Source organism: Gorilla gorilla, chromosome X (assembly GCF_029281585.2).
Source record: "Gorilla gorilla gorilla isolate KB3781 chromosome X, NHGRI_mGorGor1-v2.1_pri, whole genome shotgun sequence".
Classification (NCBI taxonomy): Eukaryota; Metazoa; Chordata; class Mammalia; order Primates; family Hominidae; genus Gorilla; species Gorilla gorilla.
The window spans coordinates 27,539,393-27,564,447 of record NC_073247.2 but is presented as its reverse complement, the minus strand read 5'-3'; the positions used below and the strand labels follow the sequence as shown (position 1 = coordinate 27,564,447).

Sequence of the window (25,055 nt, the reverse complement as noted above, 5' to 3'; positions counted from 1 at the left end):
TCCAATCTCTGTTTCTATATCCCATTTTTAAAATGTTCTCATACTGCCTATGAGTTGGGGGGGGAATACTTTGGTGATAGCAACTAGAATATTTATTGGAGACCTACTTACTTTCCAAATAAAATTCAACTCCATACACTGCTTAGGAATAGGTTTAAGGACGGGTTCCCAATACGATGATCACGAAAAGGCCCTAAGATGTAGATGTATACATCTGTTTTATTTAGCTTCTCAACTAGCTTCATGTCAAAGCAGAAAACGACCTGTGAGTCAGAGGTACATCCTAGAGAGACAAATTAACCTCTGAAAACCTTCTTCGTACTTAGCTATTAGAGTGGCATTTATGAAGTTAGAATATATCAGTTACTATTAAACCCCTTCAGTTCTTGACAGAGCTGTTTTTGACATTGTGAGTTTTTATTTTCCTGAATAAATTTCTCAAGGATTCTTTGTGGTAGTTGAGGGTTCTGTCTGTCTTACAACATTGTAACTTTAATAAAGCCACCATAATGGCATGTGACGTGTTCTGGGGTGGTCCCTGTAACATAACTGGCAAGACAGGCAAGGCAGCGACAGGCAGAAACTAGCAGGGAAGAATGCTCTGGCTCTTTCAACAAGAATCAAAGGGAACTGATACGGAAGGACAAGGTTCTTAAATGGGAACACTTCACTTAAAAAAGACAATTAGAGACCCTAGCTAGAAATGAAAAGCGCTTTCTATGCCACACATAGCTTTAGTGACATCTTTCACTCAAAAAAGAAATAATGTGTGTGTAAATAATGTGTATGCGTGCATACTGTTAAGCACACAATCCCACAGCGCACATTCCTCATTTTCATTTTATTATCATATATAACCTGTATGTTTATATCTTCATATGGAAAGTTACTGAATATAAAATAAGTGAGATTGTATAACCATGACTGCTGCAACCAATTAAAACATAAATGTGCAGGGAGTTAACAAAATGATGAATGCAGTGGTGTTAAAATGGTGATTTTTCCCTCTTTCCCTTATATTTCTACAAAACTTTATTATCTCAAAAAGGAGAATAAAAACAATTCAATTCTCTTCTTCCCAGCGAGAAGTAATGAAAATAAAATCCTCCAAATTAGACCAAAAGCGCAATCTCTGAAAGGATAATATGTAAAATTTAGCCAGACACATTAATAATAGAACACGTGGCTATGAGATTTTATAATTTCACTGGCTTTCAGGGAGAGAGGAAGTCAGCAGAAGCTAAAACTTTGAGGTTCGATTTATGGTTAACATAGTACACATAACAGATTTCTGCAATTCAAAGGCAATTCCTACTATGAAAGCATATCCCACAACTAGTACAGACTAGTTTGTAAAAGATCCATTCATCCTTTTACAAAGGATGAGTAAATGTGTTGACCACAGAAAGAATGCCTACACCTTTTCTTCCTACCTAAATGAATTACTCTATTGTTTTTAAATATACATAAATATAAAAATATAGATATCTGTATCTTACATAAACAAGGAAACAAAACCCCAATTTGGAAAATGCAGATATAAACTAAAGGATAACTCTTTGACTTACAAAGAGATGAGTTTCCTTAAATATCAGTATTTCAAGCATATAAAATATGATCAGACTTAAATTTACTTTTTCAGGATTGTGTCTAGTAGGCAAAGGAGGGAAAAATGTCACTAACAGCCAAAGCAAAACAGAAAACACACACATGGTATCCTTGTTATCCTATCTTACACTGCAGTTCTACCAGTGAAATACACTACCAATACCATTTCCCTTCCTTAATGGATTAATTCTATTAGTGTCTCTGTATTTCCCCTCTGCGCCTCTTTTCTGAGTCTCACATCAACCACAGCTCTGCCTTACTGGCTTTCTCTCTTGTACTAGCCTCTTAAAAAATGTGAAGCTTAGAGGGGCACTAAGATAGGCTCAAACAGACCATAAACATCGCTTACCTGAAACTGCAAGCTTCACTGAAGTTATCAGAAGCATTTTCTTTCCCTACTGTAGATTTTATTACCCAGACTTTTTACTTTTTGGTGTTCACCTTGTCATGATAGCAAATTTTCGTGTCTGTTACCTTACCCATATTTTCCTCTTTCCAAAGCTACTTCCCCCTATTAGTTATCATCTTGCAACAACTGGGTTGTCTCACACAATCCACTTCACGTTGAGAGGCCGTAGGGCATTAGTGGCCACCTTCTAGCACTAATGACCACAGAAACCAAGGCTCCCAGCATTACTGCATGTTCCCATCAGGCCATGCACGAGCGAAATGGCTCATATCCTAAGCTTTACATCTAAAGGAAGAGGAAATCATGGGTTGGGTTTTGGTTTGTGGTTCTTATTTCTAGGCAGGGGCACGGCACAAAGGGCATTAAAGCAGAAATTAAACGAACACTACCTGGATCTTGGTCTTGCTTTGAGACTGTTGGAATCCTTGGGAGTTGCTGAAACAAAGATATTGCTTGGGTTTCATTTCTGCAGTTAAACAAGTTTATATGCAGCACCTGGGCTAGTACAGAACACATCAACAGGTAAATGTGAGGTAAAAGTGCCCATGTGGAGAACTGGACGGCTCCCACATTTTCATGATTACCTTGTTTTATTTCAAAATCTAAAGAAACGATTAAAAGGAAAGAAAAACCAGCATATTTTTCCTTTGGTCAAGCACTATTTGAGAGGCCATTCTCAAATCCAAGTTAATTAATGAAGACATTCCAGTATAAAAAGACAACCCCTTGAAAGGGGTTGTCTTTTTATATAATGATGGATTCACACTTCAGGGTTTCTTGGTCTATCATGATAGTCTAGTAATAGATTTTGAACTAGTCTACCCTGAAGGATAGGAAGAAGTCTATCTAACTACACGTTTAAAAAAAAAAAATACACTACCAGAGCAGCATGGCCACAAAAAACAAAGCTCTCACAAGTAAGTGGAAATGAGCTATACAGCTTCTCCTGTAAGAAAATATCCTTGTGTCCCACATGTCTGTGACCAAATCATAGAGAATTATGAACAATATCGCTGAATTTTTTCCCAGCCATATGACTTTTCCTCATCAAATTTAAATCATAAACTAACTTGCTCACTACCAACGCCCACACAGCCTTCTTCCCCATCACAAGTCGTGAGGAGTAATTAGAAACATTTACAAAAACATTGATCCTCTTTTTATGCTTTCAATCCTCTATGGAAGACAACTTTAGGAACCAGTAGCTATGCTCAGGTGTTACAAACATTGCAAATTTTTCACCATAAAATGTCACAAAAAATCATAGAAAAGGTGCTAGTAACACAGAACAAGAAGAATGTAATTTCTTTGTCTGCATGAATTCTTCCAAAAAGAAAATGTCTCACTGCATTATCTCATCCTCTTCTACATTGCTCCAAAGATAAAAACCCTCCTTGGTATGAAGCAGCCTGAATTTATGATGATCATTAAAATCCTTGGGTTAGATAACAGGACAGAGAGGGGAGGTGAAAATCCTCATAAATGCTAACACGGCACAAAGCAAACTACTGGTCAGCTGCACAAGAGATACACTTCTCCCAACCCAAGCATTTTGGCTTGTTGTAGTGAGAACACAGAGATCTTCCAGCTTCAAACAGCTGAAACGCTGCCAGAGTGCAGGAAAGCCTGGAAAGCCCAAGGAGTTTGAGTCCCCTTTTGCCCATTATCGTGCACCCACACCTGGATATAGACAGAAAAAGACCTCCCTCCCTCCTACAAACCCCAGGCAGCAAAGAAAGCGGCCTCAGGAAGCCTCTCTCCCAGCTCAGGAGGCTGCCTTGGGGCTGGGTGGACAGAGCGGACCAGACTCACCACAGAGCTGGGGAAGCCCTCTACGCAGGCTGCCTGCAGCTGGCTCCGTGGCCCTCTTCTCCCTCAGGCCCCACTGCTTTCAAGAAATACGTGGGTAGGAGAGGTCCCGGCCATGATAAAATACTGTTCCCCAAACCAGACCACGGTGACTGTTAATTCCTTTGTCAACTGCCATTATCTTTGTCTTTTTGCTGGTAGGGATGGGTGTGGAAGGAGGGGTGAGCCCTGCTGGTGAGAGATAGACAGACAGACAGATGGGGTGAGGGTGTGGATGAGTAGTGGAGAGACAGGACTAGAGAACAGGCCAGGAGTCCTGAGACTAAGGCCCTCCTCCTGGCCATGACACTAACTAGCTGTTACTTCCCTGAACCTCAGTCTCCTCACCTAGAAAACAAAGGCAATAAAAATGCAGTTTCTTTCTCACAGGGACAGATAAGGTGAAAGTAATTTAAAAACTGAACGTACTTTAGAATTGCAAAATATTACTATTGTAGAGTGCATAAATAAAGGCTCCTAATTTTTCAAGCCTGGAAATCTGGTTTCTAAATTTAGTTTCTTCTAGGACAGCAAAGGAGGTGCAGGTGGGAGCAGGTAATGGAAGGACAGAACTGCTCTACCCCAATAAAAACATGGGGTGATAGTTGGCAATGGAGCAGCTGCTAGAATCACCAACAACAGTCTAAAGACAGCACTGTGAGGGTGAACCAGCTGAAAACACCTCAACATGGGCCAGAAACATCAACAAAAAGATCATCATTGTGCAGGGTGCTCTGCTGAATTAGGTTGGAATGGGATATTGGTTTAAAAAATCTCTTAAGGCTCCACTAATATAGACACTCTCAGCAATTACAACAAGTGGATCATAGCTTCTCATGTAGCTGGAAAGAGGGAAAAGGACTGCCACCTTCCTAGAACACTCAAGGCATGTCATCTTTCCAGGAAATGGGAATGGAAAGAGGAGCAGGCCTAGAGATTAACCCTCCAAAAAGCAGCAACTGAACTGAGGTCCACATGGCAAGGACAGCCATCGAGAATTCTAAATCACCACCTTGAAACGCTTGTGTCTCCCACTGGGAATCCAAACATTTCCCAGAAAAGGAGGGATTAACTATGTTTAAGATGAGGAACTCCCTCATACCCAAAGAGGGGCAGTAGTGGGAAGAACAAATCAGAAAACACATAGCATGCTGCCAGGCACAACGAGAAATCAATTCCGACATACTTCTCATGCTGTGGCACACCTGACAAGTTTTATTTGGTGATGCCATGTCCTAGTCAATGAAGGAATGTTAAAAATGAGATCTAAAGCTCATGCCCCAGAGGACACTTGATCTTGTGCTAAAATCCCTTAAAAAAAAAAAAAGTAGGAAAAGTTATGATCCTCAAAGGCTGTTGGAGAAGCACCAATTTACCACTCCAAATTTGAACAGCTTTTACTAATACTACAACATGAAGTTTACAAAAACTGGAATGCATCCACTTTAGCTCCAGAAATAGGAGCTAGAAAGAACTGACCCCAGGCGTTGTCCTACATTAACAGAGCATTTCACCCAATAAGGAATGAATTCAAATCTGTTTCAAGAGTCAAAATTAAGCTTGGGAATTCCCATCACTTTTGGAGTCATGGTTGATCTATAACCTTAATTTTCTATTTTGTAGCATCACCTTCCAGAGCTGGTGGTTCCCAAAATAGGCTATGTACCAGAACCAACCGGGGAGCTGCCTAAAAATACACCTTCTCAGGCTTCCATAATTGAAATTCATCATCCACATTCATTCATATTTATTCTCATTCTCATGTTCTCTCTCTCTCTCCTTCCCCCTACCATATTTTTCTCCCACTCCCCCAACTCCTTCCTCTCCCTCCACCCATCTCTCTTTGAAACTCTGAATGAACTTGACATTTGGGAAATATTGTACCACAGCATAAGCCTCAACATTATACTGATTCCTCTGTTCCAATGTTCAACAAATAAGCCTAGGATGATAGCTAGCTTATCACAACAAACATGATTGACTTATTAAAAATATACAAGAAATAAAACAGCAAAAGAGAAAGCAACAACTTCTTTCATGTCCTTATAACTAGAGCTCCAAATAGTAATGTCTTCTGTAGCCACTTTGTTTTTAACTAGATTCAACTTGGTTCAATGATGGCTCCATCAACAGAGAGCTGCGGACACAGGGGCAGCCATTCTCCATGACTCCACAGACACAGGTCTGACTCTCCAAAAAACTGGACAACTTTTATTTTTCTCCTTGGAATCCACTCCATATATAAGCACATATAGTTGCCTTCCTGGTGGTGAAGCATAATAAAAATATTTGAGATTTCTGCTCTGGAAATGGAAAATACCAACTCTGGGCCTCCAATTGATCCACCCTATAAGTTCCTTACTCTACACAAAACCCAGAATGGCTTGTTGAAATCATCTCGATCTCAAGCCTTCTCAATTTTGCACTTAGTAACAAGACCCTATATTCACACGGAGTGATCCTTCGTGATCCTTTCAGTGAAACTTAAAAACTTGAAAAGATATCACCCCGTTCTCATACCTGAAAAGAGAGAAAGGGTAAAAAGCCAAAAGGTTTCCTTGTAATAAAATACAAGACAAATAAATAGAGAGAAACAGATACACTATCACAGAGGTATCAATCTTCTACTCACTGACTTGCTGTTTTTTTATTTTAAAATAATTATATATAAAGTATACAAAAATGGTTTTCTCCTACCTGGATCCTCAGACACGTCCTTTGGTAAGGCTTCATTGATAGTACTTTTCAAAGCTAGTTGTGTTTTGTTTTTTAAGCAAAAAGAAAGAGAAAAGAGGAAAAAAATTAAAACTATAAAATGTTATTTCTGAGGCAAATTGGATTGAAACAAAGAATCGCTAGTCATCACTTACAAAAACAGGTCTCACAAACCTCTAAAAGTTGCTATAGCATTTACTAAAACAATAAAGACCTCCTGGAGTATGGAAATAGGTTCTCCTTCTACAAAGAGCAAAGATGTATTTTCAACTTTCCAGAGACAGCACCTCAAGCAGATAGAAGTATTACCAGGAAGTATTGGGAGTTTCTCCCTCTTTCATTCCTGACACCCAGACTGATGACATGAGAATCCCTGGGAGTGAAATCCAGGCTTCCATATTTTTACAGTTTGCCCAGTTATTCCACTGTGCAGTTAGGAGAATGGTCAGAGTACATGCTACTGCAGACAATGTCCAGTTCTACCTGTCTCTCCCAAGCAAGTATTTAAATAGAGAACATGCAATTACTGTCACTTAATGGAAAACTTATTTTTCAGGTTAAGCCCCCATACAATGCCTAATCAATGGCAGGCCTCAACAATAAAACCTGAAATAGCTTCACTGATTTTTAGTCCCTTCAAATAAGCCTCTCACTCATGGGTAGTAAATCAATATCAAATAACGGGCAGAATACTGGCTTGAGGCTTAGAAAAAATCTTGGTTCTTGTCCCAAATCTTTTTCTTAATAACTAGGCAAATGATTCATAGTGTCTGAATTTCAGTTTACTCATCTCTAAATTTCAGGTGATAAAACTTACCAGCCTCCATTCAGTTTTGTGAGGACTGAATAAGACAGTATATGAGGAAGGACCTGGTAGATTATAAAGCACTATACAAAGTATAGGAGGTGGGGGAGAGGGTCCCTCCCACACTTCTAGATATTCCCAAGCCAACTCTTCCCTGGGAGTAGCTCTAACACGGAATGCTGTGCTGCACTGCTTCTCAGCTGCCCAGTAAGATAGGAAAATTGTAGCTGGGCTCCATGTCACACTCCCACACTCGCAAAGCCAAGAAACAGATAAACACTAAGGACAGAAGCTGTGTCCAGAAGAGAACTTCCTCATGGATTAGAGCTGTATGCAAATGTGCATTTACACTGATGTCTGGGATCACATCCGCAAACACAACATGTTAAGTTCTCAATTCGTTCAGCTTCCTGTCATTTCCTAATTGCTACGATCAGATTCCAGTGTAAGGTGTTAAGAGTAGGCTGAGGGTCAGCAATGACTAAGGGGCCAATGAGTTGGAAGACTCTGGACACTCAAGCTCTTGCTACCACTTTGTGAACTATTGTTTTATGACAATGATTTGAACTACTTAGTCTATCCAAATGTGTTTACATGCTGAGAACCACCCTCATATGCTCTAGAAGCCACCATTCCAAGAAGAGTAGATAAGATAACAGGTAGAACGTTGGTTAAAGAAGAAAACTCATTCTTTTCCTACCTTGTTTGTCATCACTAGTTACATCCTGGGTAGGGACAGGAAGGTCAGCCATGTCTTTAACAGATGTCTTCTTTGAAAAAGAAAAGTAAATGAATTAAACTGGTTGGAATAGAAATTAAGTGATGCGCACATATGACGAAAAAAAAATTTTTTTTTGAGACAGAGTCTCGCACTGTCACCCAGGCTGGAGTGCAGTGGCACGATCTCGGCTCACTGCAAGCTCCACCTCCCGGGTTCACGCCATTCTCCTGTCTCAGCCTCCCGAGTAGCTGGGACTACAGGCGCCCGCCACCATGCCTGGCTAATTTTTTGTATTTTTTAGTAGAGAAGGGCTTTCACTGTGTTAGCCAGGATGGTCTCAATCTCCTGACCTCGTGATCCACCCGCCTCAGCCTCCCAAAGTGCTAAGATTATAGGCATGAGCCACCGCGCCCAGCCGAAAATGTCTTAAAAGCTATTATTTCTTGCCACCATTTCCGTCTGCAGTAAACCCTGCATTTAATACTACCTTGTTTTTTTTAGGTTCCTAGTGAGGTATATGTTAATTTGTATTGAAATTTTACATACACAGAGGAAAAAATGATTCAGATTAAGGCACACGTATTAAATCTGAATTCAGACTGGGATTCAGCCACAGAATTGCATAGCAACTCTGGTCCATTTGGCCAAGAACAAACCTGTTCTTTATGTATTTTTTCACAAACACAAAGAAGTTCTGACAAGTGGCCCCACAATGTGGGTGTTTGCCAAGATCTGTCATGCAGATGGTGTCTAAACCTGATTAAAACAGCCTTCTTGTTGTGGGATAAAAGAATTTTACTGATGAGCAGATTAAAATTTTCTCCTAATGCAAACAGGGGGGAAGTCCTCACACTAATATGAATACCCAAATCTATCAAGTATGAATTAGTTTTAAACCGTTTAAAATCTACTTACTGTAAATTTACTTCTTGTAAATTCTCAATTTAACACACATTCTAACTATAGTTAATAACAATGTATGGTATACTTGAAAACTGCTAAGGGAGTTGATGTTAAATGTTCTCACCACACCAAAAAAAGGTAACTATGTGAGAGGTGACAGATATGTTAACTAGCTTGATTGCAGTAATCATTTCACAATATATACATAGATGAAAACATCATAAATATATATTTTTTGTCAATTATACCTCAAAGCTGGAAAAGAATATGCACTCTAATGCCTGTAAGATTAAGTTCAAGAATAATATATATTCACATTTGCTTTATTTATATACACAAACTCTGGAAAGATATGTAAGAATTGAAAGGTGAGTTGGTAGATGGGAGGAAGACTTGTCAACATATGTCTTTTGATATTGTTTATATTTAAAACATAGTCACAAATCAAATAAAGATAAATTGTAACATTTATCTTGAAGGAAGGAGAGTAAATGCCTGGAGCCATCTGGTGTTCCAAAAAGTTAATTGGTTTACCTCTCAGAACCTAAACAACCCCAGAGAGATAAGCAATACTTTTGTTTTTAAACTGTTCTGAAGAAAGAGACCGAAGTATTACTCAGTAGAAAACTGGTCTAAGATTTAACAGTCTTCACTCAGGTAATTCTTTTTTTTGAGATGGAGTCCTGCTCTGTTGCCCAGGCTGGAGTGCAGTGGCACAATCTTGGCTCACTGCAACCTCCACCTCCCAGGTTCAAGTGATTCTCCTGCCTCAGCCTCCTGAGTAGCTGGGACTACAGGCATATGCCACCACGCCCGGCTAATTTTTTGTATTTTTAACAAAGACAGGGTTTCACCGTGTTAGCCAGGATGGTCTCAATCTCCTGACCTCGTGATCTGCCCACCTCGGCCTCACATAGTGCTGGGATTTACTCATTAAAACGAAGTATCCAGATATAATTTTCTATTCAAAGTCTATTATCTCCAATAGAACAGACAATGTATCATAACAGTGCATTTCTTTCATTGTCTTTTCCCACCTGCATTATAAATCAGGCCCCTTTGGAGAATAACATAATTTAGAAGTAGGCAATGTAGATAAAAAGAAATCTCAAAAAATTGTTGAAAGAAATTAAATATCTAAATAAATGGAAAGACATTTCATGTTCATGAGTTAGAAGACTTAATATTGGTAAGGTGGCCATACTCTCCAAACTGATCTACAAATTCAATGCAATCTTTGTCAGAATTTGGCAAGCTTGTCCTAAATTTCATATGGAAATGCAAGGAAGTCAGAATAGCAAAATATTCTTGAAAAAGAAGAAAAAAGTTAAAGGATTCACACTTCTTGATTTCAAAACTTACTACAAATCTAAAACTATCAAGACACTGTGGTACTGGCATAATCATAAACATATAGATCAATAGAATAGAACTGAAAACCCAGAAATAAACCCTTACATCTATGGTCAGTTGATTTCCAACAAGGGTGCAAGACAATTCAATGGGGAAAAAAACATCTTTTCAATAAATGGTGCTGGGACGACTAGAAATCCACATACAAAAAAATAAAGTTGGACCTCTTCCTCAGAACATACACAAAAATTAACTGAAAATCACACACCTAAATGTAAAGGTCTAAAACTACAAAACTCTCAGAAGAGGCCAGGCTCAGTGGTTCACGCCTGTAATCCCAGCACTATGGGAGGCCGAGGTGGGTGGATCACAATGTCAAGAGATCAAGACCATCCTGGCCAACATGGTGAAACCCCGTCTCCACTAAAAATAGAAAAATTATCTGGGCTTGGTGGCACGCACCTGTAGTCCCAGCTACTCAGGAGGCTGAGGCAGGAGAATTGCTTGAACCCGGGAGGCAGAGGTTGCAATGAGCTGAGATCACGCCACTGCACTCTGGCCTGGTGACAGAGTGAGATTCCGTCTCAAAAAACAAAACAAAACAAAAAAACAAACAAACAAAACTCTTAGAAGAAAACATGGAAGTAAATCTTCGTGATTTAATATTAGGCAATGGTTTCTTAGATATGATGCCAAAAGCACAAGAACACTTACAATTCAATAGACAAGTAATGCAATTTTAAAATGGACAAAGGACGAGACACTTGGCGAAAGAAGATATACAAATGGCTAATAAGCACACAAAAAGATGCTCAACGTCATTAATCATTAGGAAACTCAAATCAAAACCACAATGAGATACCACTTCATTCCACTAGGGTGTCTAAAATCAAAAAGGCAGGCAATAAGTGTTAACAAGGATGTGGGAAAATTGGAACCCTCATACACTTCTAGTGGAAGAATGTAAAATAGTATAGTTGCTTTGGAAAGCAGTTTGGCGGTTCCTCAGAAAGTTAAGTTATGATACAATCCAACAACTCCACTCCTAGGTATATACTCAAGAGAACCGAAAACACACACCCACACAAAAACTTGTACATCTATATTCATAGCAGCATTATTTACAATAGCCAAAAGTGGAAGCAATGCAAATGTCCATCAACTGATGAATGGACAAACAAAATGTAGCATATCCATACAATGCAATATTATTCAGCATTAAAAAGGAATGAAGCACTGATACATGTTATGATCTGAGTGAACCTTGAAAACATTATACTAAGTGAAAGAATACGGTCACAAAACACTACATACTATATGCTTCCATTTATATGAAATGTCCAGAATAGGCAAATCTAGAGACAGAAAATAGACTAGTGATTATCAGAGGCTGGCAGAGACAGTGGAATAGGAAGTGACTGCTCATGAGTATTGGGTTTCTCTTTGGGCTGATGATGTTCTTCTAAAATTAAACTGTAGTGATGGTGGAACAACTGTTAATATAATAAAAATTACTGAATTGTATACTTTAAATGGGTATGGTATGTAAAGTCTCTACCAATAAAGCTGTTTAGAAAAAGAAAGACATCCAGTAATGTAAGAGACACTCATAAAAAGAAATATACCTGAAATTATCATCTGTAATTCTTAATGGAAATAAGTACATGGCTACAGCTCTGCTGTCTTTAGAAAAAGATGTATCACTAAGCCAATTTCTCATGACCTGAGACCTAAATCAGCTGCAGCTTTGTTCAGAACACAACCACCTATACTGGAGTCATCGATCACAGGGCTGGTTCCAAAATCTAATTAAACTCCATGCATTCATGATAGATTAAAAGACTATTAGAAAGAACAATCAGTAATAGTTTAGAAGAACATGAAATATTGAATCATTATTGCAATCTGACCCGTACTTCTTAAATGAACAAACCATCAATAAACCCTATTACTTTGTCCTTGAATTCTGTTTACTGCATTCATTGTCTAAAACCATAGCATCCTCAAAAATAACAATTTGGTTGGAAAAGAGGGATTTTTTGTTGTTGTTTTGCTTTCTTCTTTGGATAGGGCAAAAAAAAAAAAAAAGACTAGGTAGTTTTTAATCTCCCCTCCCCAAGGAGGCCACTTAAAGTATGCAAAAGTATATAAAACTAGCTGCATATAAAATCCACAAAGGTGAATATATGTAACGCCATCCAGGACATTAGAGAGAGAGAAAGAGCAAGCGAGAGAGACTGTGTGTGTGTGTGTGTGTGTGTAACAGAGTAAAACAGACATCAGGGTGTGAGTGTGTAACAGATTTTACGGCCGTTTTAAAGAAGACCAACTAATAACTTCATCATTTTATGCAAGCAGGGGGTCCCATCACACACACACACACACACATAGTCAGAGAGCCATAGATGTATCCATCCTGGCTTGATAAACAAAGCTCTTTAAACACTGTTAGAAGCCCCAAAGTAAACTGAGGGCCATGAAAAGTGGCAAACTATTTTATCTCTCTGTCATATGCATTCTGCAGAAAAAAAAAATTTTAACCAAAATTCTTCAAATGCACATCTGTCATTCCTCCTGAAGTGACTTTTCTTTATGTCTTTTTCCCATGAGTAGAAATCTGAGGAAAGTACCATGGAGGATACGACTCAAAGAAAGAGAAGCAAAATGGCAGAGAGATGTTAGTCAGAGGGGCACTGGAAACGCAGGCTTGACTGGCTCACAGGGGAGCAGACGGTGCCATCCATAACACATGCTACAGGCATGAGGGCCTCATGTGAGAGAATAAATCATCATGCACAGTCACAAGAAATTAAAGAAATGTCCCTGTTCCCTGCCTTTGACTTCTATCATCTTGCAATAGTTTCGACTAGGGTCAGAGGACTCTAATAGTCTCTGACTATTATGGAGTCTGTGAATAAAGCTCCATTTATTAAACATTTCCAGATCTTTTAAGGAAGGGAAAAGCAGGTATCCTAAATTGTCATCACAGTAATCATAATGGTGATGATGATGATAATGACAATGGTGATGACAACAATAACTATAACAACTCCTATTTATTGATCCATAGCTAAGGCTTCCTAAGCACTTGGCTAAGCCCTTCCATCCATGGCCCAACACTGGGGGAATTCTCCAAGTTCCTTCTGGGGATCATCCAAATCAGTCCTCATTTGGTTCAAAAGCTAAAAACCCTGAGGGAGTTCCGAATGTGATTTGGGGCCCTCATATAAAGTTCTCAAACCTCTTCTCAAAACAGTTCTGATTCAGTATAGCTTATTAATGCCCAACTGATAAAAATACAATCAAAATTGTTTACTAGGGAATTAAAGCTTGGTTAAAGTAAATAACTTGGCTAGAATTTTCTGGCTTAGTTTGGCTATATCTACATTTCACATCTAGAAGGTCTAGAGATTATGTTACTTACTTTACCACATCCAGTTTTAGGGAGAAAAGGGAAAAAAATTATAGATACATCTGGTGTCTAGATCTGAAAGGCTGAGCATCAAAGTATTAATAATTACCAAGTATGAAAAGGAAATGTTATAAAAGCTCATTTTCAAACAAAAAAAAGTTCATTTTCCAGAATTTGTAAAGAACATAGGCTAATGGATTTAACTCCACACACATCCTTATTTATTAGCATATGAAGATTTTTTACCTCCATCCGATTCAAGTCACGAGGTTGTTGATTTGCTGGCAGTGACTCAGAATAAGAATCAAATAATTGACAGTCCCATTTGGGCTTAGGAAAAGCTAAGAAGAAACAAAAAGAATATATCAGAATATTTCCTATAGCCATAGTAATCAGTGTTTCCCAACAGCTTTTCTGTGCTTGTTAAATATAACAACAAAATCAGCTAGCTCTGATAGACCACATATGGCATTCATCATGCTGAGGTAGTATTTTCAGTTCTTCATATGGACAACCCAGTACTTCTATTATCCCCATTTCACATGTGATGAAACTGAGAACAGGGCAACTTACTCAAGGTCATACAGCTGATAAATGGAAGAGCAGGGACTTGAACTCTCAGCAGTCTGGCTGAAGGGTATGTGCTCTGAACACTTCATGTTATAGCATAGTAATTTTCCACAATAACCATCACTATCACAATATGTTTAAGTCTTAACTATCTTACTAGTGTAGTTTCTAACGTATAGGGACATTAACTAAGGAAATACATCATTTAACTATTGTTGGAAATAGGCAAGATCTTATAATGATGTGCACCCAACATGATTTTACGAAATATTTATCTCCTTGGTTGGCAGGAATGATAAAAATAAGAGCATAAATTCTTGCTGATTTACAACAAAGAAAAAAAGAATCACATTAAGGGTTTCTTTCAATATGCAATAGTGACACTGGCTGTTATTTTGGTAGTTGAGTGAATTCACATGAGGAAAGATCAGGCTACTTGGTAAGCTAATTACTTCACACCAGGCTATGTCTTAGAAGCAGATTCTGCTTCACTACTTTGTCACAAAGTAATTAGGAAAGAAATACCTCAACAGCTAGAAAATTTGTCAATATTCCAAAGAGGAAAAGCAGACTGTGGCAGATAATAAACAGAAGCTACAAATCAAATTTGTCACGACAAGCTATTAGGAAATAAAATTGTAATGCAAGGTTTAAAAAAATTTGAATCAAATGTGAAAAGTGGATTGGCATTGTTTTTAATCCTTCCCCACCCTCCCACTCCCATCAGGGACTGAAATGCCAATATCCTTCTGCAGTAAAGTACTGGCCATTGGCCAGGCATGGTGGCTCACACCTGTAATGACAGCACTTTGGGAGGCCAAGGCAGGAGGATTGCTTGAGCCCAGGAGTTTGAGACCAGCCTGGGCAACATAGTGAGACCCTGTTTCATCTGTGTTTGTATCTACCTACCTATCTACCTACATGTCTATCTAATTTAAATAAATACATACATGCATACATACATACAGTAAGTAAGTAAGGAAGTACTGGTCTGAGTATCAGCACCACATGGAGTTGAGTACAAGCACCTTAATTTGTTCATTTGCTTACTCTGGTCTGAATTTCACCGATTTCTCTTTCTAGTCTATCAATCAAGGCTCTGACTGGTATTATATGACTGATGCTTTATCATGAGCGGATCTTCCTGTGAAGAAAGCTAACACTTTCCAAAACTATAATTTTGTCAATTACCTGCTAAATCTCTCTCCAAGGTGTCCACATCTCTCCATCTCACTGTCGCCTCCCCATTGCAAGCACCCCGCTGCTCCTGACTGGCCAGCTACCACAACTTAGTCTTCTGGTTTCTACCCGTGCCCCTCAAAACCTGTTCTCTGGACAGTAACCTGCATGATCATTTCACATAGCAAATCTGATTGTGTCACTTATCTGCCTAAAATAAGGTGACATTATTGCCCGTCATATGTTCCCCACCTTCTTCCTCAGCTTCAACCCAGCCTCTCTACCCCGGTTCTGTGCACGCCAGCCACTGTAGCCTGAAATTCCCACTCCTCCTATGCTCCAAGCCCCTTCTCAGAGCCTCCCCAGCATACCTGCTGTTCCCTCTTCCCAGAACCTAAGCTTCTCTCTTCTTCACCTATGTAGTCCTTAGCTCAGCCTTCACATCTCAGCCCAAACGTTTAAGGAAATCTTCCCTAAGATCATGCACCCTCTTGCTGCACCTGTACTTCCCCTTCATGGCACGTATCAACTGCCCACAAGTTCATGGGAGTAGGAGCTCTGTCATACAGCATTCTGACCACAGTGAACAATGTGGTACCTCTCATGCAGTAAGTACTCCATAGGTATTTTTTAACAAACTCTATGGCAAAAATTTCTACCAGAACCCACCCAATCACCTATCAAAAGGTGACTTTTTTATTTTTTTATTTTCATTTTATTTTATTTTTGAAATGGAATCTCACTCTGTCACCCGGGCTGGAGTGCAGTGATGCAATCTCGGCTCACTGCAACCTCCGCCTCCCAGGTTCAAGCAATTCTCCTGCCTCAGCCACCCGAGTAGCTGGGGACCACAGGTGCACGCCACCGCACCTGGCTAATTTTTGTATTTTTTGGTGGAGACGGGGTTTCACCATGCTGCCCAGGCTGGTCTCAAAATCCTGACCTCAGTTGATCCTCCTGCCTCAGCCTCCCAGAGTGCTGGGATTACAGGCGTGAGCCACCTCACCCAGCTGAAACTATCAAAAGGAGACTTTTGATGAAACTATCAAAAGGAGACTTTTGATGAAACTATCAAAAGGAGACTTTTGATGAAACTATCAAAAGGAGACTTTTGATGAAACTATCAAAAGGAGACTTTTGATGAAACTATCAAAAGGAGACTTTTGATGAAACTATCAAAAGGAGACTTTTGATGAAACTATCAAAAGGAGACTTTTGATGAAACTATCAAAAGGAGACTTTTGATGAAACTATCAAAAGGCTAGCGGGTAAGCCACCAACTAATACAACTCTGTCCTTGAAGTTTTACTATTAGGGAAAAGGGACTATTTCCATAATTGCAAGTAAAATGGCATCAGATACAATTCCTGTTCCATTATTTTAGAAAACAGGCCAGGTGTGGTGGGTGGTTCATGCCTGTAATCCCAGCACTTTGGGAGGCCGAGGTGGGTGGATCACTTGAGGCCAGAAATTCGGGACCAGCCTGGTCAACATGGTGAAACCCCATCTCTACTAAAATACAAAAATCTGTCAGGCATGGTAGCAGGCACCTGTAGTTCCAGCTACTCAAGAGGCTGAGGCAGGAGAATTGCTTGAACCCGGGAGGCAGAGATTGCAGTGAGCCAAGATCATGCCACTGCACTCAAGTCTGGGTGACAGAGCGAGACTCCATCTCAAAAAAAAAAAATTATTATTTTAGAAAACAAGCTTGTCTAGTTATGAATGCATGAAGATATTAACCAAATTTATACTCTTCACCAATCTTATCAAAAACTGGATTAGATTTTTTAAAGACTGAATATAGATCAATTAGAAAAAAGTTGGAAAAAGGTAAGAGTTAAGCTTTAAAAAAAAAAAAAAAACACTAGGCCGGGCGTGTTGTCCAGCACTTTCGGAGGCCGAGGCGGGTGGATCATGAGGTCAGGAGATCGAGACCATCTTGGCTAACATGGTGAGGCCCCATCTCTACTAAAAATACAAAAAATTAGCCGGGCATGGTGGCATGTGCCTGTAGTCCCAGCTACTTTGGAAGCTGAGGCAGGAGAATGGCATGAACCCAGGAGGTGGAGCTTGCAGTGAGCCGAGATTGCGCCACTGCACTCCAACCTGGGCAACAGAGCGAGACTCCGTCTCAAAAAAAAAAAAAAAGAAAGAAAGAAAAAAGAAAAACACTAAATGAGATGCCATTAAAATGAACAAAAAAATGAATAGGATCACTCATATTTTGCAAAGAAAAGCAAAAAAAGCACAGAGGAGACCTAGGTGGTTCTGGCCATTTTCTTAAGCTTCATACAATGATAAACATAGGTGATAAAGCATTTTAAAATATACCGTCACTGAGTTTGATAGAGTTTTATGGGTTCTTTCATGTTTTCTGTTAGAACTATATAATTATTATTTAAGATTAATCCCACAAGCCCTGGAAATGATGTGCAATTTTTGTTTAATTGAAGTGTATATGATGGATTCTTCCCTTGTTCCTGTATAAATGCATGCTGACAGTCTCCATAAAAGTCCAGGAAGAAACATGGGGCTCATTGGCACTCTTTTTTATAGATTCCCCTCTACTGAATAAGCAGGTCAAAAGAAGCCATTGGCAGTAGGAAAGGAATCAAGAGATTACTTCTTTCCTGTTAACATACTTTTAGCTCAGGGCTTTCAGATGTCTAAAAATTATGTCAGTGACTTTTTTTTTTTTTTTTTTTTTTTGAGAAGGAGTCTAGCTCTGTCACCCAGGCTGGAGTGCAGTGGTGCAATCTTGGCTCACTGCAACCTCTGCCTCCCAGGTTCAAGTGATTCTCCTGCCTTGGCCTCCCTAGTAGCTGGGACTACAGGTGTGCGCCACCACATCTGTTTAATTTTTGTATTTTTAGTGCATGGGGTTTCACCATGTTGGCCAGGCTGGTCTCAAACTCCTGACCTCCAGTGATCCACCTGCCTTGGACTCCCAAAGTGCTGAGATTACAGGCGTGAGCCACCACACCCAGCCGTTATGTCAGTGACTTTTGAAATAGTCTGTGAAACACTTGGACACCTACAAAAGTGACTTATCAAATAAGGAGTCATGGCATGTCCCACAGGTTCCATGGCCATATGGCATCAAAACAATAAAACAGTACTAGTCATGACCCCCAAACAGAAAACTCAGTGTGGGTATGGGAGATGAGGTTACCCAGGACTCTCTCCAGGGCTTGAAAGAGGACACGGCGAAGGTATTAAATATAACCCTAGAACAGAACTTGGCCCTTTGCCAGCTATTAATTCCCTTTAGAGAGAGACAAAAGCCCCATGTGTCTCCAATCCCAAGAAAAGGGGCTCCTCTATGACCGCGCACTGCCTTGGCAATGAGAGCCATGTAGGCGTCAAGATAGCCCCCAGAATGCCAGTGCTTCTTTGCCCTGATTCAGAAGAAACAGAAAGAAAAGAAAAGAAAAGAAAAGAAAAGAAAAGAAAAGAAAAGAAAAGAAAAGAAAAAGACAAGACAAGACGAGGGAGAGAATGAAATGGAGACAGAAAGACACCAAAGAGAAAAGAGGAGTTTCCCATGCTCCTCAATTGCAAGCTAATTCCTGGGACCCATGACAGTCTTCCAAGCATCTAAGGAAGGGCAGCAGGCTAGAGTTACAGCCTGCAATAGGCAGAAAGCAGGTATTGTTAGCAAAATCCAAGTCCAGAAATTAGTAGGTTTTGCTCTCTGAACTCTCCCCTTCACATATTTTATGAGGACATTTGAAGAAGATCCCAGAATGGGTCACTCTTCCCCCAACATGTTTACCTGTCACTTAGCAGCAGCCACAAACTTGGCCTCTGCCCTTTGGCTGAGTTCCTATCCTCTCACTATTTAACACAGAAAATGACAGACTTTTTATTTAAGAGAGTCAGAGGCCCCGAGACAGACTTAGATAAGACATTTGCCACTTTGAATCTGGTGTCATCATGAGGAAGGGGCTAGACAAGATAATCTAAGGCCTTTTGCAGATCTAATCACAAAATTCATACTCTACTAATAAGTAATTAAAGTTTCTTTAGACACTGCTCCCTCTTGCTAATAATCACCCATGACTAAGCTCTCATTTCTTTAACAGCCCTTCCCTAAAAAGTGAGAAAGATTGTTGAAAGCACCAGCTGTTTCTGGGGCCTCTCAATGAGCACTATACTTCCATGAATAATGGAAATCAGACCAGTGCCCACTTGCCTTTGAAAAGGGCAAGACACACTATTAATTTTTCTACTCTCCCAAAGGAATTAATACATATGTTATACTCACCATGACTCTTTCCCATCTAAAGGGTCCAAAACAATAATTTGAGCGAGACTGTTTTATTAAGGAGAAATATAACAGTTCTATTCTAACCTTCTGATACGCTAGAATATTCTATATCTTCATCTGATTGTAGTTACATGGGTGTATACATATACAAAAATTCATCAAGCATACATTTAAGGTGACAACACTTTGCACATTTCACTGCATGTAATTTTTTGACTGTTTTTTTTTTTTTTAGACAGAGTCTCACTCTTTCTCCCAGGCTGGAGTGCAGTGGCACGATCTCGGCTCACTGCAAGCTCCGCCTCCCGGGTTCATGCCATTCTCCTGCCTCAGCCTCCAAAGTAGCTGGGACTACAAGCACCCGCCACCACGCCCGGCTAATTTTTTTCTTTGTATTTTTTAGTAGAGACGGGGTTTCACCATGTTAGCCAGGATGGTCTCGATCTCCTGACCTCATGATCTGCCCGCCTCGGCCTCCCAAAGTGCTGGGATTACAGGCATGAGCCACTGCGCCCGGCTAATTTTTTGACTTTTAAATTAGGTATAAGAGTTCCATTCCACTCCATTGCCCAGGGCCACCCGGAGACACTCGGGTGTGCCTAAAAATGCCAAGTTAACACTTGGCTCTACAGGATCTTCCTCTTCATTTTATACCAGCTGGGAGGTTCAGTACTTGCCTATTTCACAACTGTCATCAAAGGGTAAGTGACTTTGGTTCAAATCCATCCAGAGGGTATAGAATGAGAAAAACAGGTAATACACACTTACCCAGATCAGCCCTATTCCTCACATTATGAGATGTGAAAGTCTAATAGCAGTTAAAGAACAATAACTGTAAATACCAAGGACTCCCCAAAGTATCTGGACATCATTTTAAGAAACAAAAGTTTTTTACACAGCCTGGAGGAAAAGTACTTAAGGTTTACAGTTGATGGTGAGGCCTTACCTGCCTGCAGGTATTCTGGCTGCAGAGTTGGAGGGAGGCCCTCAGGCAATGGGTAGCCGTTCTTCCGAGCCACAATGAGATGAAACGCAGCACAGAACTCAGGCAGGGTCAGGGCTCCATCACAGTCAGCATCACTAAGCTCCCTAAATGAAACAAATGTCATGAGTACCTACCATGGGGCTTACAGAACAAGTTACTTGGCCCAAACGTGCCAATAAAACTCCCAGACTCTGTGGTGATGGCCCTACCAGATACCCAAACCCTCCTAGCCAAATCCATTTGAAATCTCTGGGGGCCACTCCGAGGAAGAAAAATGCCGATTGATGGGATCAGCATCAGTAGCATTTTATAAATAAAAATTTAAATTCTTCAGGTTCCCTAGTTGGTGTGTCTTACAACACTGAGGACATAGGACAAGAAACTATGGCACAGAAATAAAAATGATACCCAGAAGTCCACAGTCATTCAGTAAATGCAGGCTGCATGGGGTGAAAAGCCCTGGACATGGTGTTCAAAACAGGCAGAGGAAGGGTGGCCCCAGCCATTTTATAGTTGTCCTAGCCATTATGCAGTTTACCTGGAGCACAGAAATAAGCTCTTTGTTTTTCAGCTTTAAGGGAAAACCTTGAACTTTTCAAGTCACGTAAATTTTTGTACCAAACTGTTCTTTGCTTGAGAACTCCCTCCTGGGAAAATACAAGTAAGCTCAATAAAAAATGGAATGAATTATGTTTTAGGATAAAACTAGTAACTAAAGCTGACTGGAACCAGATAAGACAAAAAGGAAGAAAGGGGGAGTCTCAAACAGGCTTAACTTCAGTCATTATTTCCCACTAAAAGGCACAGACCTATTTACTCAGCACAAAAGAAACTTATTTGCCAAAGTATTATATCTAAGACCCCATAAGCTTAATCACCTCTTAGGTAGACAGGGACAAGTGTACTTGTGTTAGGACAAGCATAGAGATAAGACAAATACAAAATTATTCCTAGAAAGGTATTACTATTTGAAAGAAAATATATTTCTAAGGTAAGCTCCATAACTTTCCTTTAGACCATTTACATCCTCCTCCTCCAATTTCGAATGCACTGGGGCCCTGAAATAGCTGTTCCCCAGAGTGAGGGGTCAGGAAACTGCTTCATACGCCGGATAGAAAGAATACCATTCAGCTTTCACAGGCGCGTCTCAACAAAAAGATAGGAGGTCTCATGCCAACAATGTTTAGACTGGGAATTCTGCCAAAACAAATGGTATTCTTTTCAAAATGATAATTTCTTTATTCTTCCCTAGCCAGAAAATCTAATATAAGGGCCGGGCATGGTGGCTCACGCCTGTAATCCCAGAGTTTTCAGAAACCAAGGCGGGAGGATTGCCTGAGGCAAGGAGTTCAAGACCAGCCTGGTCAACATAGCAAGACCCTGTCTCTAGAAAAAAATGAAAAGCTAGCTGGGAGGCTGAGGTAGAAGGATTGCTTGAGCTTAGGAGTCAGAGGCTGCAATGAGCTATAATCATGTCACTGCACTCCAGCCTGGGTGACAGAGTGAGCCCTCATCTCCAAAAAAACAAACAAACAAACAAACAAAAAACAAAACAAAAACAAAACTAATATAAGGCTTGTAAAAACAAAAAAATTATGCCAGAGTATATATTGTTGAAGAACCTAAATCCAGCTCAGAATCCCAGATACATTGACATGCATGAGTATTATTGGAGTAGTTTTCCAATAAGATGCACAAAACATGACAAGCAATTTTAAATCCTATCATAATTCTGTAAATCCTCATGCAAAAAGCTTTATATAAACATCATAATGTTTTTAATTACGTATTTATAGCAGTGCGATCTCCTGCCCAGTTTTGGGGAAGAACTAGCCCACACACAGCCGAGAGTTTACAGCAGCACCGAGCATTTTCATGAATGCAAATAGAGCCATCTGGACCATCCCAGCATAGCCCTTCTGGAACCAGAGTGCATAAAGGTGCAGTGGATACCACAGCTGCAAGTCTGAATTAGGGCCCAATTGATAAACACCAGCCAAATTTGCAAAGCTCAGAGGCAGCTAGAATAGTCAAATCTAACCTAACTCCAAAATATTCCTCAACCTTCTGTTCACTCAGCCTTATAAAATATAAAAAATAGTTTGTCAAGCTCCTCTGGTTACTTGTATCACACCTAGTAGAAAAGTCTGAAAATGAAATCTACAGGATGGTAAGTCTCATGTGCCCACAATTGCCTAGACTGAAAAGGGATTGAGATGGGGATAATAATTAGGAAATTACTTTAAAATAATAGTTAACACTCATAGTGCTTAATATGTGCCAGACATTGTTCACTGTACTTTTCATATAACATTTAATTTTCACAGCAACAAAAATCTGAGTTGTATTTACTCTTGTAGTCTGTTAAAAACATCATTCAAAACATAAGCCTTTAAAAAATGCAAAGGTAGGAACTAAAGGATGAGTTATGGATGATGGTATGAATGTCATATGGCATTAATTGTACTTACCATATATAGGAGAGTTCTGGAATGGAAAGCTTTGATTTGGTGAAGAAGTTCTTGGCCACAGAACCTGTCAAGTGCCATTGTTTAAATAAACCATTAATTACTCAGCTAGAGTAGCTTTTACATTTATATACAAATGAATCACAATTTTTTCATTCAGCAATCTCTTCTGTATAACCACAAACATATTTATTCCTCAAAGCAATTATGAATCATGGGACCAAAAGCAACACATGAATAGCTTTTTAAAAAATATGTAAATTACAATAGGGCAAAAGAAGCAATAACATAATGCTCATGGAAGATGCAAATCACATAAATTAATTTCTGCTTCATTTTTACAAAAATCTGCAAAATTTTTCCAAAAATTTAGAAGACGAATTTCAAAACTTTGAACAAATTTGGCAGATTTCAAATAGAAATTTCAAATAGAAAAGTAATAGAAAACTGACCAAAAAGAAGAAAATTAATACCATTGATCACACCACACAGAGATAAGACAGACATCTTGGGAAAGCTTTTGGTGAGATTTAAGAATTCCTAGTGGCATTTTGAGAAACTTATCCAGGAATCTTTCTTCCTTCATTGTTGATTTACCTGTATCAACTGAAATCAGGCAATCATTCCACTTTACATGTTACATAACTGCAAGACCCAGCTGTTCTTGAAATGTTAGACCTTACTGAGATTGAATTTGAATGCTTTCAGCTCCCAATACAGTTTGATCTAGCAATTCCACTCCTAGGTATGTATTCAAAAGAAATAAAAATGTATGTTCACATAAAAACTGGTACACAAATATTCAAATCAGCATTATTCTTAATACTCCAAAAGTGGAAGAACACCATATGCCTATCAACTGATGAATGGATAAATAAAATGGGATGTACTGATATAATGGAATTATTCAGCCATAAAAAGGAATGAAATTCTGGTACATACAACATGAATGAGCCTTTAAAACATTATGCTAACTGTTGGTGGGAATTAGTACAACCACTACGGAGAACAGTTTGGAAGTTCCTCAGAAAACTACAATTAGAGCTACCATATGACCCAGCAATCCCACTACTGGGTATATACCTAAAAGAAAGGAAATCAGTGTATCAAAGAAATATGTGCACTCCTATGTTTGCTGCAGCACTGTTTACAATAGCTGAGATTTGGAGGCAACCTATGTGTCCATTGACAGATGAATAAAGAAAATGTGGTATGTATACACAGTGGGGTACTATTCAGCCATTAAAAAAAATAATGAGATCCAATCATTTGCAACAACATGGATGGAACTGGAGATCATTATGTTAAGTGAAATAAGCCAGTCACAGAAAGACAAACATCGCATGTTCTCATTTGTGGGATCTAAAAATCAAAATGATTGAACTCATGGACACAGAGAGTAGAAGGAAGGTTACCAGAGGCTGTGAGGGGTAGTGGCAGGGAGAGAGTAGGGGCGAGGCGGGGATTGCTAATGGGTACAAAAAACTAGTTAGAAAGAATGAATAAGACCTACTACTTGATAGCACAATAGGGTGACTATAGTCAATAACTTAATTGTATATTTTAAATAACTTAAAGAATGTAATTGGATTGTTTGTAACTCAAAGGATAAATGCTTGAGGGGATGGATACCCCATTTACCATGATGTGATTATTATGTATTGCATGTCTGCATCAAAACATGTCACATACCCCATAAATATATACACCTATGTACCCACACAAATGTTTTAATTAAAAAAAAAACTAAAACATTATGCTAAATGAAAGAGACACAAAAGACCACATATTATGAGATTCCATTTCTAG

General features: G+C 39.3%; 1 protein-coding gene across 6 annotated transcripts in view; it reads right to left on the bottom strand.

Annotated features, from left to right (window-relative positions):
* The window catches only part of REPS2 (RALBP1 associated Eps domain containing 2), a 202,445-nt gene that overhangs the window by 76,027 nt on the left and 101,363 nt on the right, over positions 1–25,055 (bottom strand). For 3 of the 6 annotated variants that reach the window (XM_055375472.2, XM_031006024.3, XM_031006025.3), the window contains 6 exons: positions 23,250–23,313; positions 20,740–20,882; positions 14,021–14,115; positions 8,086–8,155; positions 6,563–6,616; positions 2,407–2,452 (listed from right to left, as the gene is read on the bottom strand). In XM_055375472.2, the coding sequence (XP_055231447.1) occupies positions 2,407–2,452; positions 6,563–6,616; positions 8,086–8,155; positions 14,021–14,115; positions 20,740–20,882; positions 23,250–23,313 (472 nt within the window). The remainder of the gene's footprint in view (positions 1–2,406; positions 2,453–6,562; positions 6,617–8,085; positions 8,156–14,020; positions 14,116–20,739; positions 20,883–23,249; positions 23,314–25,055) is intronic. The other 3 variants (XM_055375470.2, XM_055375471.2, XM_055375469.2) reach the window with 2 other exon arrangements.